The sequence below is a fragment of the Lissotriton vulgaris genome, chromosome 6 (assembly GCF_964263255.1).
Source record: "Lissotriton vulgaris chromosome 6, aLisVul1.2, whole genome shotgun sequence".
Classification (NCBI taxonomy): Eukaryota; Metazoa; Chordata; class Amphibia; order Caudata; family Salamandridae; genus Lissotriton; species Lissotriton vulgaris.
In genome coordinates, this window is record NC_141694.1 from 1,701,020,678 (window position 1) to 1,701,038,814 (window position 18,137).

General features: G+C 43.4%; 1 protein-coding gene across 1 annotated transcript in view; it reads left to right on the top strand.

Annotated features, from left to right (window-relative positions):
* The window catches only part of SPATA17 (spermatogenesis associated 17), an 895,854-nt gene that overhangs the window by 225,482 nt on the left and 652,235 nt on the right, over positions 1 to 18,137 (top strand). The window contains exon 3 of the mRNA XM_086925466.1: positions 10,963 to 11,044. Coding sequence (XP_086781592.1) covers positions 10,963 to 11,044 — 82 coding nt within the window. The remainder of the gene's footprint in view (positions 1 to 10,962; positions 11,045 to 18,137) is intronic.

Here is an 18,137-nt window from a genome sequence, read left to right on the forward strand (position 1 = left end):
ATCTGAAGCCATTGTTCTACAAACTCTCAACCAGCCTTGGATGGAAAAAAAATCCTGAAGAATGTACAAACTGAAAACCAATTTTTGTCTGTATAGCATCAACAGCAACGCTTGACTCAGCTTTGTGTGAAGCCGCCATTTTGATTCAATCAATAACGTCCCCCTGCACACATTCAGGGACCTGGTCGTGTCTTCAGGTCAAACGGATTGTGGGACAAGATACAGAAAGGAAAAGGAAAAAAGTTCCGCCAGACCCCGGGAGCCGGCCGCCTATGTCATGGGCGATCTTTGGCCACACCAGGGCGATAGTGAAGCTGCAGCAGGTGCAAATAAGCTTCAGACAGTGTTACAAGCACTGCTCAGAACTCTCAACTATGACACCACCTCGGTGCCATCCGGATCTTGGAGCCTTGTGCTGGTTCCGGCCTATTCACACATCGGTTCGCTACTGACACCACCTCACAGGCCAACGGGGCACCCCACGCCGACTTTCGGCGCAGCATTGTAGGATGGCCACACCAGTGCGGCAACTTGCTTAACACCACCTCGGTGCCATCCAGATCTCGGCGCGTTGTGCTACCTTCGGCCTACTGTAGCCGCAAGTGCGAACGCAACTCAACTGGATAGCGAGTGAAACACCAAGGGGCGCCCCACTGCAGCCGAGGAGCCTCCATCTTGGGGGCGACGCACAGCATCACATTGCTTTCCAATGCAGTCAGATCCTCAAACAGCCCCCACTGACTGACGCGACCTCACAGGCCAACGGGGCGCCCCACGCCGACTTTCGGCGCAGCATTGTAGGATAGCCATACCAGTGCAGCAACTTGCTGGACACCACCTCGGTGCCATCCGGATCTCGGCGCGTTATGCTGCCTTCAGCCTATTCGCACATCGGTCCGCTACTGACGCCGCCTCACGTGCCAACGGATTTTCTACGCTTTTTATAGCCCTATGCCGCATAACAGGTCATGTGACTTGTTTATAAAACTTTTCATTGGTTCATTTTACTTTTGGTTTCCTAATGATGGAAGGCTTGGTCATATGACCTAAAAATAACACTTTTCATTGGTTTAGAACATTTTTTTTCCCAAAACGATGAAAGCCCCACCTTGTTTCTGGATGTTTCAGACTGAAGCTGTAGTCGGCATGAAAGCACCACCATCTCGTGGCTCCGTCGTGGTCATTCCGCGAGCAATCATGGCAGCCGCTCCCCACCCGAAGCCTGCAGGAGTCGAGGGCCCCCAAGACTTTTGTAGAATCTTCACGGCTGAGGGGACGCTTTCGAGAATGGGGTCCAAGACCTAGCAGACAAGCGTCCGAGTTCCAAGGTGTCCCAGGGCCATTTTAGTGGACCAGGCCCAAAAAGGAAAGAGCCTGCCGCCATTTTGAGAGTCCTGTGGCAGCCGCCTATCGCTGAACCGCAAGAGTAGGCGCAACTCAGCTGAATGGCGGATTTTGGCACAGTGTACCAAAAGCGGGCGGAATGGCAACTGAAACGGTAAAGGGGCGCCCCACTACAGCACAAGAGCCGCCACCTGGGGAGGCCCGTTCACGCCGCCTCATCCCCCCCCCCTCCCCCGGGGCGCCCCACACCGTTTTTCGGAGCAGCATTATAGGATACAAAAACCAGTGCGGCAGTTTACTGGACATCACCTGGGTGCCATCCACATCTCAGCGCGTTCTGCTGCCTTGGAACTATTCGCACAACAGACCGCTACTGACAAGGCCTCCCCAGGGACGCCCCACGGCATTTTTCGGAGCTGCATTGTAGGATACCAAAAACCAGTGCGGCACCCAGGTGACATCACCTGGGTGCCGTCCAGAACTCAGCTCGTTGTGCTGCCTTGGGACTATTCGCACAAAACACAGCTACTGACCATTGTTGCTTCTTTTTACAAAAAAATGTTTAAATGTGTTTACTGTTTTTGTTGCGTTGTATATATTTATAAGTTATTAAAGTTTTATAATCCTACTACTTTGTTGAAGTGCTATATATTATTAATGTGACACATAATTGTAAAAACTTTGATGTACAAAGAGGCATCCCTGGAATCTTCCGCTTCAGGCTCGGTCCCACACACCCTCACAGTGAGAATCCCCTCCCCAAGCACAATACAGGATGGTTATCAGATAGTAGGAACCCGTATGGTGTGACGGATCTCATGGGGTGGGGGCCTTCATCTACTGTAACTCTTTTGAAGAGGGGTGATTCTAATACACGCCAACATTTCAGAAGAGCAAAGTGGGAGATTTTAAAAAAAAATCGGGAGAATGGGGCCTTGAATCGGGTTATTGTCATGTGTGGGCTTTGGAGGTGTGCTGCTGCAGGATCGGACATTTCAAACTCACCTTTCCGAAGCATGGAGCGCAATAGCAGGCAGAGAAAGGGTGACGCAAGTGTTGAACACTGCCTGGCAAGTTGCTGGCAGTGCCCCCCCCCGCCCGCTCCTGAAACAGGGCACACACACCGCCGCCCCGAGTACTTCACAGATCTTTAAAAGACCATGCGCTTGTTAATGAGGCTTAAATGGTTTTCACCCCTTCTAGAGCCCCTGCATCGGCCCTCTGACGTTTCCTGGAAGAATTAGCACGTTACACAATACCAAGCCCTGTCAGCTGAAACCCCAGAGGAATCGGGTTTTTGCTTGAAGGAATCGGGAGGCGGGAGACTAGCACTGAAATCGGTAGTCTCACGCCTGAATCGGGAGGGTTGGCATGTCTGGATTCTCTACAGCTGGGGCCATAAACTACATCCGCAGGGCTAGGTGATAGCCTGGGACCGGCCTGGACAATCTGACATAGAGGAAGAGGAGTGTCAGAGGGTGCGGTAGTGAATAGGGTGAAAGGAAGGTGTTGGGCGGGCACGGGGTGTGATTCTCAGGGAAGAGCAGCGCAGATGGGGGGAGGTTTAAGGCCCATGCATGAGAGAGAGAGCGGGGGTGACCAGTGCGTGGGGGAGATGCTTGCGAGGGTGGGGAGCCGTGCTGAGAATCGACGGCGTGCAGAGAGTGGATCCGGTCAAGGCATCTAAAATGGCTGCCGTGCACGCCAAAATTGTGGCATTGGAAAAAAGGCATGATGGCGCAGACAATGTTTATCAATAAGGATTAATTTATAACAAAATATTTTATCGCAGTGACAAAATGGCGGTCAACACTTCCTGATTTCCATCGAATCGAACGTTAACAGACGTCACGCAGCAAAAAAAAAAAAAACGCTCACGCACAGCCACTGGAAGACATGTATCAACATATATGAGCCTCCTCAGCCACCCTCAGAAAACATAAGGGATCAGGATACGTCTCCCGTACCCCCTTATACCTAGTAATTTAATTAAATCGAAACACAAAATGGCGAATTCCCGCTTCGCTACCAGTTTGCGGCCCGGTTCGCGATCCGGGAAGCGCTTCTACCGTGAAAAATCAAATTTTTTTTATTTTCCCCACGGGACCCTTTAATAACCCCAACATCATTCCTAGGGGGTCAAGAGGGGTCTACCTTGCCCCCTTTCATTAAATTCCCCCTTCGTTTTTCACCTCTTCTTGTCTCTCGATCCTACCGAGAGACAAGATGGCGGCCGCACCGGACTGTTTAGAATGTTGACAGACACCGGAGAGCCAATCAGCATCGCTTCGCAAAGCTCCGTGACGCGAAAAGTACGCGATCTGGAGCGCTATCTGGGACGCTATCACAGATATATACATTTTTTAAAACGTTAATTTCTCAAAATCCACTGGAGCACATATATTGAGACCCAGCAAAGACACATCGGGCTAACAGTCCCTACAATTTTGCCAAGTTTCGTGCAAATCCATTCAGCCGTTCGAGCTAAAAGTGAGGCCAAACGCCCTATGGAAATTAACATGGGAAAAACACGTTTTGGGACCCCCCTTTCTTCTCGGCCCCCCCTTGACGAAACCCCCCCAAATTTTCAAGGGCTGCTCAGAAACAAAATGTGCCATTTTCCTGAAAATTTCAGCCGATTCCGTCCACAAACGCCAAAGTTATTAGACATAGAATTTTCAAAAGTTCCATAGAGAATTAATCCTAACTATATATACCTACTGGCTATCGCCAGTAGGTAATATATATATATATATATATATATATCCATTTATATATATATATATATATATATTCCTTAACTCTCTTCCACCAACCGCTGCTCCACTTCTCCACGGGTGCCTCTTGCCGCACGGTGGGGTGCGTTTTAATATCCACAACACTCGATCTCAATCCTCGGACCGTTTCACAAAAAAGAGCACTCAAGCTGTATAGCGCAGTTCACATGCCATATTTATTCATAGCATTTGCAGTTTTTCAAAAAGGAGGGTTTAACAAACGCGTTTCAGCGTCTCCGCCTTCGTCAGTGTAAACCCGCTTAACATTTTGTGTGCTTTAAATAAAGTTTTGTTACGACATTCAGTCACATGATAAAAGAGAAATAAAAAAACGGCACAAAATATACAATTAAGTCATTGCGGCGGCCATCTTTAAGAGATCAACATAACACTAAAGTGGTATCTATATTGACATCCATCATCAATTCATTGTGCATCTATAACATTTTCATGCTAAGATTCTGCTATTCTTTTGTAATTAGTTATATTTTTTATATTTTTGAAGGTTTCATGGCTTTTGCTAGCTTGTAGGCCTTGGTTTATCGTGCCATCGGTTAGCAATGTACCCATACTTATGTAGCCCTGAATGGGCTATATCAAATATTATTTAAGGTGCAGTGTAACTTTATTAAAAATCGGACAGTAGTAGGGAAGTTCAGCTGAAGGCAGTTGAGATACAATTAAGAATGACATCGATAGTATCTGAACCTACCCTATGTGAGCCCACATCTCCTCCTCATTGTTTAGGCCCCCTGGGGTCTTTGTCTGGAGCATTATGATAAACCTAGATTCTAGGGTTCTGAGTTTTTTGACCCAGTCTCCCCCTCGTTCTGTTTTTATCAGTTGATCTAAGACAAAAAAGGTGAGTAAGTTACTGTTGCTTTTGTGTAGTAGCTCAAAATGACGCGCAACAGGATAACTCTGGTCCCTTGTAGTGATCGCTCTCATATGCTCCAAGACTCTTAATTTAGTTTGTTTTGTGGTGCTTCATATATATATATATATATGAAGCAATTCTCGCCACACACATTCACCGTTTACAGGTAATGACGAAGCGTAGACCCGATGTCTGTGCCAGTTCTCAGTGCTTTATTGTGCAAATCAAAGATCACCCAGCAAGTCCGCCATGACGCGTTTCACCTCTGTCCAGAGGCTTGATCACATGACGTGTTGCTAACACAAAAGAGGGTACTTATAGTGCAAATTCGCAGAAAGAGTGGCAATGCTCAGTGCAGTTTATTCATAGAAACTGAAGAAATGCTTATGAAAATCACGTCATGATTAAATAGCAGACATAGTGTCTAAAATCAATGATCAATCAAAGTATAATCACTATAAAAACATGTTGTAATATACATTATTCATAAATATATAAATATAAGTTTGAATAAATATTTAAATATTCATATGAATACATTTTAATTAATCACAAATATTAGTTGATTCATTCAGTTCTTCAATGTTATAAACTGCGAACAAAACACAAGTGGGCATATATGTGCATTATTGCCATTTCTAATTGATACCTAGAATAGAGCTCTGTTTTGTACTCCTCTACATAGTGCAAAAAACAATGTGCTAATTATGTGCAAATACTGCTATGATGTGTCTTTATATATGTATAAAAAAAAGTGCTATCCTAAAAAGAAAAACCCACTATATTTTATAAATGTGCACATCTAAAACCAAGGGACGAAAGATCAGCCTTTTTAAGTATGTTATCCATTTTTGTTACGCTCTTTGTTACGCTCTTCCTCCCAGACACCTAGGTAATTGCAGATTACCTAGGGGTAATCTGCAATTACCCCTGAGAAACCTTGTTAGGCTGCCTTGGAACTATAAGCAGGTATACATATCTTCACTCGCATTTAAACCTGCAGGATTTTAACTGTCAAGTTCCAATATATACCGTGTCTCAAGGAGACGTAATCATGCTTCTCTATTTCCTCCTCGCTTGAGTGGCAGCACCGAATCAATTAAAAAATACTGTAGATATTTAGGATCACTTGCATGCAACTGCTCAAAATGACGTGCAACGGGGTATGCTTTATCTTTCCCTGTGATGGCCCTAATGTGCTGCAGTATCCGTTCGTGGGCGGGCAGTCGGGTGTATATATATATATATACATATATATAAAAATATTCCATTGGTATCCCTTCCTTGCGGATACAGACATGCACGGACTCCAATGTTGCTGTTGCTGCAATTTTATATCATGGCATGTTTTGGTCACCACACATGACCTTGATCATATATATATTTAAGTGATTTACAATTCTTTACAGAATTAAGTGAAGGTGCAACAAGATTAATGTGTTTTTTCTTGTATTTTTGCATTTAACATCTTTAATTTTGAGACACAGCACATTCAAAATATCCAGAAAAGTACATTTAAGCTGGGTACAGACAAGTATTAGACACAGAGGAAAATCGTCAAATTCGTGTGATACTTGGTTCTCGCAAGTTGACTTTTAAACACCTTTTGTGAAGGCCACATGCAGGCTTCTTGGAGCTAGCTTGGCATTATTGGCTTGGTGGGAATGCCACAACTCACTGAGCATAGATACACAGAACAACCTTCCGAACAAACCAAGGTCAACGGGGGCTCTTGCATGGGGACTCCCATTGACCTCAATTTAATCTGTTCCTATTGCAGGCACTAGGCCCAACTATACAAGTGGTGCAACGTTTTACCAACACAAGTGGGGCAATGCTATGTGTTAGAAATTTTGTGGATTTCTGCAATTCCATTCACATAAATATAAGGAAAATGTGGGATTTCAGGCAAAGTTTGAGTTTTAAAGGGCATGTGGGTAAGAAAATATTGTGAGATTCAAGCAAGGCACACCACCCTAGAATCCCCTGGTTGTCTTCTTTTCAAAAATGCCTGTGGTTGGTAGGTTTCCCTGGGTGCCGCCAAGTACGGAAATGCTGTGTGGTAGGGAATGTGTGTCTCTCCACATATTTCAGGAGTTTCCCCACAGAAATGTGAGATAAATGTGTATTTTTAGTCAAAGTTTGGGGTTTGCATGACATTGTGGAAAAGGAAATGTTGTTGAATGTATGGCAAGTACACCACCCTGGACTCCCCCCGATGTCTAGTTTTCAGAGCTGTCTGGGTCTGGTAGGTTTTCCTACGTGGAAGCCTTTCTAAGCCTAAAAAAAGTGAGCCGTTCACCATTGCATTGGAAAGATATTTGGAATTAGCCACACTCTCCTCGCCCATATGTAAAACCACCATCCAAAAGATTCAAATGTCCTCTCACTTACCATTGGGGTGGGATACTTTAGTCCGCAGTAGAGCAGATAGACTGTTGAGGTTATAGGGGTAAGGGTGGGCCCTGATGTTAGAATGTGCAAGGCTCTCCCCATTATTGTATGTAAAGACTGCTGCACTGTTTAATTGGGGTCGAGGCATAGCCATGGCGGGCATCCTCCACCCCTATATATATTTATTTTTTAAACTTTCCCTGGTGTCCGAGATATGCCCCTGAGCAATCAGTCGACCATTGGCTCGTTTTACTTTCACTTTTACTGTAATGAGGTCATCACTCCCGTGTGCTAATTGTCCCTGCAGTAAAAAAAGAAAACATTAAGTTCATCCCCCAGTGTTGGCCAGTGGCCGACAACCACAGTGGGAAGGTACTGCCGCCGCCGGCCATTGGCTGATAGTCACACTTAAAAGGTTAACCGGAGGAAACCTCTGACCATTTCTTGGGTGGGAAGATACGGTTTATGAATACCCACAAAAATGGGTGCTCCTAAACTACCAGGGCATTCCTTCTGATGAATGCTCACTCCCCACAAACACATACAAAGAGCTTTATCTCTTGGCCCTCAGAGAATTCTGAGGAAGTAGGCTTCTGGTCAGGTATGCTAATAATATTTGACATGTTTCCTTAAATTTCATATACTTTTCAGTTTTTCGCTCATATTTAGAACTTTTGAAAGGAATAGAATGTAGGCAGATTATTTGTAATTGGTTATATGCTTACTTGAAATTGTAGGAAATAGATGCTGTCTTTCCTCTTCCACATTTTTGTATAACTAAATAAGGTAGTCACCTCTCTTTAGCTTTCAATGGAAGAACTACATTGACACATTTGGGTAGAAACAGGCACCCCTAATGTGTCTATGCAAAGTAAGCATGATTCACAAAATTAAACAGAAGTTGAAAGTAAATGCATAAGTGGATCACTGTGCATATAATATGAAACAAAGGCATACATAGCATGCTTTTAAATTTTGCCTAGGATTGGAAAAGTAGACCCACCCATAAAAGTGTAAACAAAATACAAACTTTTAGGCAAACTTTTAGGAGTCCACATGTTTGAGCACTTAAGTTTGGATTTGATATTGAGTTTGGAGGAGAGGGTACTCCGTCGCAACTATGATTGTGTACTCTCTCTCTACCAAACTCTTTTTTCGCCAGCCTGGTTTACAGGTGGGTGGACCATAATTACGTCAACAACAAAGTCTTCTCTGACTCCGTCGCTGACATACTTCTCAGATGACCCATCAGAGTCTTGGCTATTCTACTGCCTGCCCAATTTAGAGTGGGCAGCTGAACATCTAGTTTTTAGGTCTCACCTAGGCAGCGCGCATGCACTGCTCTAGGTGGGCCTTTAGCCATCGGTCTTCACTTTTGAAGCACTCAATCACAGAATTTGTATAGCACGCTACTCACCCATAAGGGTCTCAAGGCGCTGCACTCGTGCTTGTGGTGGATCCACCTTGCGGGAGCGAGCAGCGGTGTGGCCACGTTAATTACAAACATATGGTCGCTGCTCGCTCCCGCAAGTTGGTTGCCACCACAAGCACGAGTGCAGTGCTTCAAAAGTGAAGACTGCCGATCGCGATGCTGCTTGCGTGTTGCATCACTTGTTTAACCTTCGCTTCCTCCCTCATTTCTTCTCTGCCCTCCACTCTCTTGATGTGTTTGCCCTAAAGTCTTGCCCTTGCAAAGCATTCAAACCATTCTTAACATTTATAAACCACTATGCCCATGAAGGAGGAGTGGTCCTGATTTTAGTAAAAATACATGGTGGGGTTTTTAACTTTTACATTGTTCCTGGCTCACAGATATGTAGCCAAAGTTAGTTAATACTTGGTATTTCTTTATATTAAAAACAGTATTCAACTGAATATGTTGTGGTTTAATGCTTATCTTGCAGCAATCTCTCTCATTTAGTGTCTCTTCAACTTGTATTCTAGCAGTCAGGGTACACTCATCTAACGCCCCGTGTAAGAGGCAGCTCCCTACCTTGTGTGACCACCTGCAGTTTTCAGGATTACACCTCTGACTAAGCCAACTTGCTGCTGTCCTGTTTCAATGACTGAGTGTGCAAGTGAGGTTTTGTGTGCAGACACAGTCCTGGCGAATTCAATGATGTAGTGTGCAGGGCCTGACTTCTCCAAACACGTGACCTAGTGCTCGAGTGTCCCAGAAATAGCATTATCGCAAACGCAAATGCAGGCTTGCACCATAGGTGTGTTTATGGCTTCTGTTTCTGCACAATGCCAGTGACCACGCTAGGCCGCAAACTGTAAGCACAGTGCTGCATACTATTTCTACACTTATCCAAGTTCGGACATCGAGTATAAAGATGTGGGTTGTCTTGCGCATAAAGATGCCCTTTTTTTGACTTTAAGTTAATTTTCAAAGCATTAAGAAGCCCACCACCGGTACTGTATCACTTATCAACGAGCAACTCGAATCTGGTCCCCCAGGGCCAGCCACAGTACAATTCCAAGATGCCTTAAAGGCATAAGTACCATCCCAAGTGGGGCAAAGGACAGGCACCTTATGAAGGCTAATCTGTACTGAATCTCATACCCACGTGCGTACATTAAAGAGCTGCAAGGAGGGTTGAAGGCTTGCTTCGACCTTTGGCTGTACATGGGCCTGGCATTGGGCGGCTGTATGTAGCCCGATGTTGAGAGTGAACTTCTTCAAGAGCCATATTGCACATCAACAACCTCCCTTCACCTGCGGTGACCAGCATGGGCGACTGCGTGAAGCATCGGACAAGCCCGCTCAAAATGTACATCATACATAGAATGAGTTTTTCATTGGGAAGTGTGTCACAAGATAAAACACATACAAAGGAACAGCATTTTTTTATTTAAAAAATAGATGTAAGAGATATGTGTGCCTCTCCTTTCTACAGTGTGAAAGGTTTCTTACATGAATGTAATTAAACACAAGTTTTGGCATAGCATGTCTAAACACTTATAATGTCCCAAAGGCGAGACCAATTGGCTATGCCAATGCTGGTTACTCTTCCTTACCACCATGAAAAAAGTGGCAGTAAGTGGCAGTAAAAATGTTTAAATGAACCCCACACTATGAGAGACAACTCCCAGTGTGTGGAGGTCATTAGTTTTTATTTTTTCCAAAACAAAAAACAAAGCCCCGCTTTGGGATTTTGTTTTTCAAAAAACAATACCAAACTCTGATCTCTAAATCAGGACCTTACTCTGGAATATAACTGACATAAGTTGTGCAGGGAGTGGGGGAAGAGCACCAATTAATTCAGGACTTTCAAGAAGTAAGTATGGATAAATACGTGAATATCATATATATTTATACACGTATATATTGTGACATGAGCACATGGCCAGAGTCGCTTCCACATATATGCAATATAGTAATAAACTATGCATTTATTTAAATCTTTCTTCACTAAACTTTGTGAATCTGCACCTTTGTGAGAGAAAATGGAACATTTTAAATTTTTCATTATTATTTTGCACTGTACAAAAGAATTATATTTTTTCTTGTGTGTCTACATAAACATATATTACACTATTATTACTTTTTCCATTGTATACTTTCAGGTATCTTCACAAGTTAATGACCATAATTCAAAAATGGTGGCGTGGATTTTTGGCAAGAAGAGTCTTCAGACAAATGGTGCAGGTAATGTAAACTAACAATTTGGGACACATTTCATAGATGTTTTGTTGTTTACTGCTATTATTGTTCTTATGTTGCTTTGCGGCATTGTTAACCCTCCTTTGAAGGTTAGGTTTCCCACTTATTTTATTGTGGGGAAATGGTTGGATTTTATTCTTCATTGAGTTCTGCCAGTCAAGTTGGTGGTTTTGCTTTCAGGCATACAATAATTCGTAAGTTCTTGAGCCACGCTGTGTTAGCATGGCAAGGCATGTACCGTAGCAGGGCAAGAGTAAAATAACAGGCATTGGCAAAGCCAACAGGTCTGGCTTGCATTTTGAGTCCTGAATATAGCAGTAGTGAAAAAAAGAAACAAAAACAATTTATTTCTGTATAAAATGTTTTTAACATATGATGAATTAGAGATGTAAAAGATCCCCTCATGCGATTGTTGTGGCCTGGGCCAAGATGGATCACACTTTTTGCTGCAACCCCGGCTGGACTGTGCGGTCTGCAGCAATCCTGAATCCTAGCCGATACATGAGAATCCAGAATGCACCTCCCTAAGAAGCAGAGACAGAAGGGAATTGCTGCTGTGTTTAGTGTGTCTGTAATAAGCTTAGATAAGGAAGGAATTGGGACAGACCGAGGCAACTGAAAAATCAAGATGGGATCTGTGGACTCTAGCCAGGGAGCCAGGAGCAGCCCCAGAAGGTTTGTAACATTATACAGCACGGCCAACACAGCCTCAGTTACATGTTGAAAGCAGAAGTTTAACCTTCACAGACAGTGTGGCTACCGAAAAACAGGCGAAGACAGCTGGAAGACTTGGAGGTGAGTGTGCAGTCTGCTTGAGACACTGAAGTGTTGGTAGTTGGAGTGCAACGTTTCTTCTCTAGCCCCACAAGTAGGCCATTAACAGGGGAAAAGCAGGGCACAGCAAGGACAAAACAAAGGGTCAGGAGGCACTGGAGCTGAGAAAAGAATATCTGGGAGAGGACTGCTGAGAGGCACCATAAAGCCCCTTACCCACTTGGGCTGCCAGGGAAAAATTATTTTCTTTGGTGACTGTGGACCCATTTTGCCCCACCACTCCTTTACTGAGGTGACAATGCAAATCAGGATATGGAGGAAACAAAAATACCCACCGGTTAGCTGCTTCCTGTTCTCCTGGCTGCCCAACACTCAGGATACAACTCACGGAATCCTGATCGGTATAGGGATACAAAAGGGGATGATGGACGGAGCGTTTGAGCAAATCAAACACTCACCCCCAGTCAACTGATCTGGGTTTAATCCATCACCATTCTTCAGGCTCACTCCGCCACCCCAGTTCAGACATGGCCATATGCAAATCAGTCTGACCCTGTGCCTCATGGGAACAGTCCAGCCCGAACTGCCAAGCCATGTCTTCCCTGGACCGGAAACAAGCATCCTGGGACCGGTTTCGGGTTCATAACCCTCATCAGCCATTCTATCTTGAATCCAGTGGCAACGTGAGCAGAGGACTCACGTTTGAGCATACCCTGCCAACTTAGGGCGAACAAAGCAATACAAAAGGGGATGATGGACGGAGCGTTTGAGCAAATAAAACAATCACCCCCAGTCAACTGATCTGGGTTTAATCCATCACCATTCGAACTGGGGTGGCGGAGTGAGCTAAAGCTGATGGCTTTTGGAGACGCACCTGCGCGCCGGAGAGGCATCGAGGCCTGTGACTGTTACTTGGCGGCCTTCTCATCCACCTCAAATCCTGTCTCTATTGATGAGGGAAACTATCCCGAAACTCGGGCCTTGCCCTGTAGTGTAGTTCCTAGTTTCCCACTAGGCCCTGCGCATTGGAATAACATAAACAGTAGTATCGACGTGGAACTGCAGATATTCCAGGCCTCCACTGACTATGCTAAACTTAATTGGGTTGTGTTACCAACTAGCTCAGAGGTCACTGGAAACTTTCTTCTCTGCATAGGAAGTGATCAGCTTCCTTGGCACAGACAAGAAGGGATTCAGTTTTCCAACAACCGTGCAACATGACAACTTTGCTCCTCAGATCAAGAGTCAATCTCTAGGGTCGTGTGAAACAATAGACATGTATTTCACTCAGTCAGTCTAGTGCCGTTTACTTTCACGAGATGTAGAGAATAGAGAGACGGGCGTTTGTCAATAAAGGGTTAACATTTATTGAACAGTCTTTCTTCTCGTACAAGAGAAATGTATTGCCACAACTGCAATAATTGTTATTATAAAAAGTACGTACAGTAAGATAAGTATTGCGAAATAGAACTGTAAAAGCATTGATATGGTTTCTTAGCCATACAATGGTTAAAAGTAATAAAACATATATACAGTCATATATACATTAGGCTAACATACTCAACTGGTGCTTCTAACTAAGCCTACCCCAGTGTGCCTGACCTAAGCCTAACACGTGAAAAGGGGAGTAAGTAAGTAGCTTAAGTTAAGTTGGTTTTGCCAAGGTTTGTTTCAAGAATTCTCGTCTAAGGGTTTAGTCAACACCATACCTCTGAATAGAATGATGGAGGATTGGTATCTCCTTCAGGGGTCTCTCTCGATATCCCAGTCACCCGCGAGGGTAAACCGGAAGCGCCGGGACTGGATTTCTCTGCACGAGAAAGGCAGCGGCTTCTCTTCAGCGCGTCGAGGAAGGAGGGGGGACAGCGTCCGCGGGCAGCTGGAATCTGCTGGATGTCTTCGCAGAGGGACGGCTGTTCAGCTCCTTAAGCGTACTGCACCATAGGAAGCGCTTTAGCGGCGATAATGGTATCCGCAGCTTCACCACCACAGGATAGCAGGCTGCTGCGACAGAGTGCTAGATTTACCAACACGGGGTCGTGCAGGCAGCTCACAGCTTACAGCTCTCATACCACAGGCATTGCTTAAGGCAACGTTGGTAATATTTATACCTGACAGGTGCCGGGTTTGACGCAAGTTTGCTGGACATAAGACGTCAATTAAAGATGTCACTAGGAAGTGATAGTTATCAGTTGCTCATTAGAGTTCCATTACTAATCAAAACATAGCAAGCGGGGAATTCCAGGTTTGCTAAGTTTTTATCTTGTTGAAGAACTCGGAGTGTTATCTAGGAATATCAGATAGTGACTGCTGCTCTGTCATTGCACTAATTGGTCGCAAAGGAAGTGGCAGAAGGAACTATGCTGGAATGTGGCTCTGCTCGTGTGAGGCCAGAGATGACTTTTCAGAAAATCGCACTTGAACGGTTATGCCAATATAGGGAATAAATGGATTTATAGCCGAATAGGGGCATAAGGTCACAGTATCGATCAGGAACCTAGATAAACACGCAACACCCACTCCACGGGTTAATGTCCATCAAAATTACTACAACTAAAGCAATTAGATGCATGTGTAACATTGCCCACCCCAAAATACATAAATGCATTCGAAATAGGCGTACTTGTAATACATGAATTTAGGTACTGTACGTTTTTTAAAAGCATAGAAATCATTCAAAAAATTATTGCATATGAAATCATTGAACGATTATGCATAAAGAATTACACATGAAGTATCTCTGACAGAAGAAATGCGAGATAAATCATCACATAGAAATGCATTGTAATAACATGTGTGCTAGAGGCTGGTGTAGTATTGTTATGTCTCTAGATGTGTTTAGAAATAGAAGTGTGAAGCTTCTGTTCTCTAAGACTAGTTTTTACGTTAAGCAAAGAATTGTTCGTGCCAAAAAAAGGTCAATATTAGAAAAATTGTCCAATTCAAAGAATTATTGCTTGAACGGGGAAAAATAGATTTTCCAAAGCTCTTGGCAGTTATTGTTGATCAAAACTGAAGGCCGAATTCAGAGTTCTTGGGAACGCTGTGTGTCGGAAAACTTCTAAAAGTTATTGTTTCTGTACGTGTGAGAACATCGTATCAGACAGGCTCTCAAAGAATTGGTCTACAAATTCAGGTGATAGTTCAACCAAATTAGATAGCGTTGTAACTTGGCAGGTGTGAGAATGATTGCTGTCATCATATTCGGGACTAGCAATGCTCACAGAACGTTGTACCTGGGTGATGCTGCTTTTGTCGCTTGCTCCACTGTTACCACTTGGCTGTAGTACAGGAGTCTCCACAAATGCCGTCATCAGGATTGGTAGCCGCTGGGGACAACACAATGCGTGAGCCGTTATTGGACTGAGCAAAGTATCGACGTCCATTGGTACTGCTGATGGAAGTGAAAGACAGATGTCCAACACGCATTCATCGCCGCAAAGCATACACCTTAGCACAGGTAAAATGCAATTTTGCCATATCGGTCTGAATGAAAGGAACCAGGTCATGTTTAGATCTCTCAGCCTGGCCAATCCAAGGACGTTAGTTATCCTGTCCCGGTAGCGCATTGCTAGGATTGTCTCTTCCATTCCCATGGGAGCTATGTCTGAGCCGAGGCTTGCCATAACGTAGCAGGAGGGTCAAAAATAAAATCCCTGCGACGAGTCCCAAAAATAATGGTATGCCGCCAAAAATGGAGTGCACAAAATTAGGAAAGATTCCCAAAATTGCCTGGAAGGGTGTTAGCAGTCCCGTAAAGACTGTCTTAAATATGCCTGGGATGCTTGTTGCACTAGACATGTTAAGGAGTTGGCTGAACATTTCTACGAAATGCACGGGGCAATTTGTTGATAAAAGGTCATGAATTTCAGTAGCTGACCTTGCAACTAGAAGATCATACGTCTCTTTAGATGACGTTATAGGCACTGTTGTCTGTAAAAGTACAGATTTAACTTTGCTTAATGTATCAATTCGTATAGAATAGAGATTCAGACGAGGCCAGATGGGAGTCACTATGTCTGGAGGCCCACTCGGGAACAATGCTTGCATACAGCATTTGACCATGGATGTTACTTCTACTAGATAACTTTTCCCTGGCGTGAGGCCACAACATCTGTGATCCGTTCTAAGAATGTAACTCCCGTTTGCGAGTTGCATAAAGAAGGGCTCTATCTGAGTTGCAGGTGTGACTAGCTGGTGGCATGAAAGGTTGTTTGAATTTCCATCACATGCTCCGTGTAAATTAATACCCTGACACAAAAGTATACCGCTTAGTGAATGTTTACAGTTGTCACCACTAAGAAATACATTTTTGTCGCTGTCACTATAGCAAGAACGAGTGTATGGTAATTTCCATTCGGATTTTACATATCCTTTACCCAATTGTTCATACTGGCCAGCAGGTATGTACTCAAGGCACTTTTTAAATCGGAAAGTTGTTATCGGAATTGTGATAATTCCGTGTATTATCCATTCAATGACAGGACTCTCTGACATTGTCAATGGTAATCTCTCGAGTTTTTCGATGCTCAGGATTGTATAGTCTGCTCCTTTCTGTGCCAAACTGATCTGTTTATCAGTAAGGTTAAAACTGGAAAATAATGACGTTGTGTTGATTAAACGCCAAGGCACATAGCCTGAACGAAGATTTTGCAGCGTCCAGCCTAATTCTATAATAGAGCGTAATTGAGACTGGCCATGTTGTAACATTAGCAAATCTCTGTCTATCACATCAAAGGCAGAGGATACAATATTGTCCAACGAATATATTCTGGAAGACAGAGTCATTAACCCATTGTCTACCACAGAAAGTGATTTCTCCAAATTAATACGATCAATTTCTCGTATTTTTTCAGCAGTTTCAATTTGCTTTACTTTCCAAGCCTCGTTGTAAGCAGCATAGATACTGGTCGCTATGAAACGCTTTTGACGCTGTTTGCGTGGTCCAAGAATGAAGTCGCGCAAATCAGCACCATCTTTTAATAAAGACAAGTGTTGCTTAATTTCAGCCAGTGTGGATGTAGTTAGCCATTCTAGGCAGAGTTTCCATAGACTGTATGTTGTTATAATCCCTGGATGTTGTCTCTGGGAGTATCTAGGGTCTAATCTGGTCATTTTTAAACCCTGTGTTTTATTCAGGAATCTATCTTGACAGCTATTTGTGTCTGTAGGCCAGATTAACCACTTTTTCCAATCAGGATGTGTTCTGTTGAAATGTAAAATTTGTGACACATCTAACTCAATATATGTGGTTGTATTCTCAGCTATTGGCTTTGGAATAGACGGTGTTTTAAGGTCTTTGTTCTTAGCTAGGCCAAGACAAGATGTTTGGTGTATTGTGTCATTTAAAAATAACATTTGTTCTGGTATCATGCAGGTTCTAAATAGTGCTTCAATGCCTTGCACCTGCCAATCTTTTGTACCCCAAATTGTTTTCGTTTCAATATTATTTTTCCAATATTCAAAACCAAATGTCATCATTTTGTCATAAAATGCTTCTGAATATATCAATTTAGAATTTGTCAGCATTGTTTTCATTCCTGTTTTATCTAACAGTTTGTAATAAAACGTTTCTGCATCACTGGTGTTAAATCCTGAGAAGTATTTGAATTTCTTAAAAAAATGCTTTAGAACTGCTTTTAGGTGGTGTAGAACAATGTTCCCATTGATTATACATAAAAACATTTCTAGGCTGTGCAGATTTATGCAGGTAATGATCCCCATAGTGGGTGTAACAGAATAATTGCTCATAACTAGATGAACCTTGTAAATAATCATGATCTGTGAATCTAGCTGACATGACTAAATCAGACATCATGTCATTAATACTGTTAAAGTCCCAATCATCAGAGAATGTACTAGGTGTCACAAAGTCACTTAAGGAAACCTTTAGTTGATGAGGATACTTCAGGATTTCGACCGGACCATATATATCATAGTCTGTTTTCTCCCATACTACCCCACCAGGTATTGGAATTGCTGTGACATTTACTGTTGACAGTTCTCTTTTCTTCACGTGGGATGATCTGTGTGGTTTCAGGACTAGGTTGATGTTCTGACTTGCTGTGTCCATTGTAATATATTTTCCTTCAATGAATTTTCCCAAACACAGTACCATGATGAGCCAAAGCAGGAGGAAAAATACACCCAGACCGAACCAGAACTCTAGCCAAGGGGAAACAAGGTAGATTTCCTTCAGTTGATGAAAGAGTTCTGTTGCTTTTACTTTAAAAGACTTTTTTGTTTCTGGCATCACTTCGGGGTCGTTTAGATCTTCAGAGAAGTTGTCGAAGTTGATGAAATA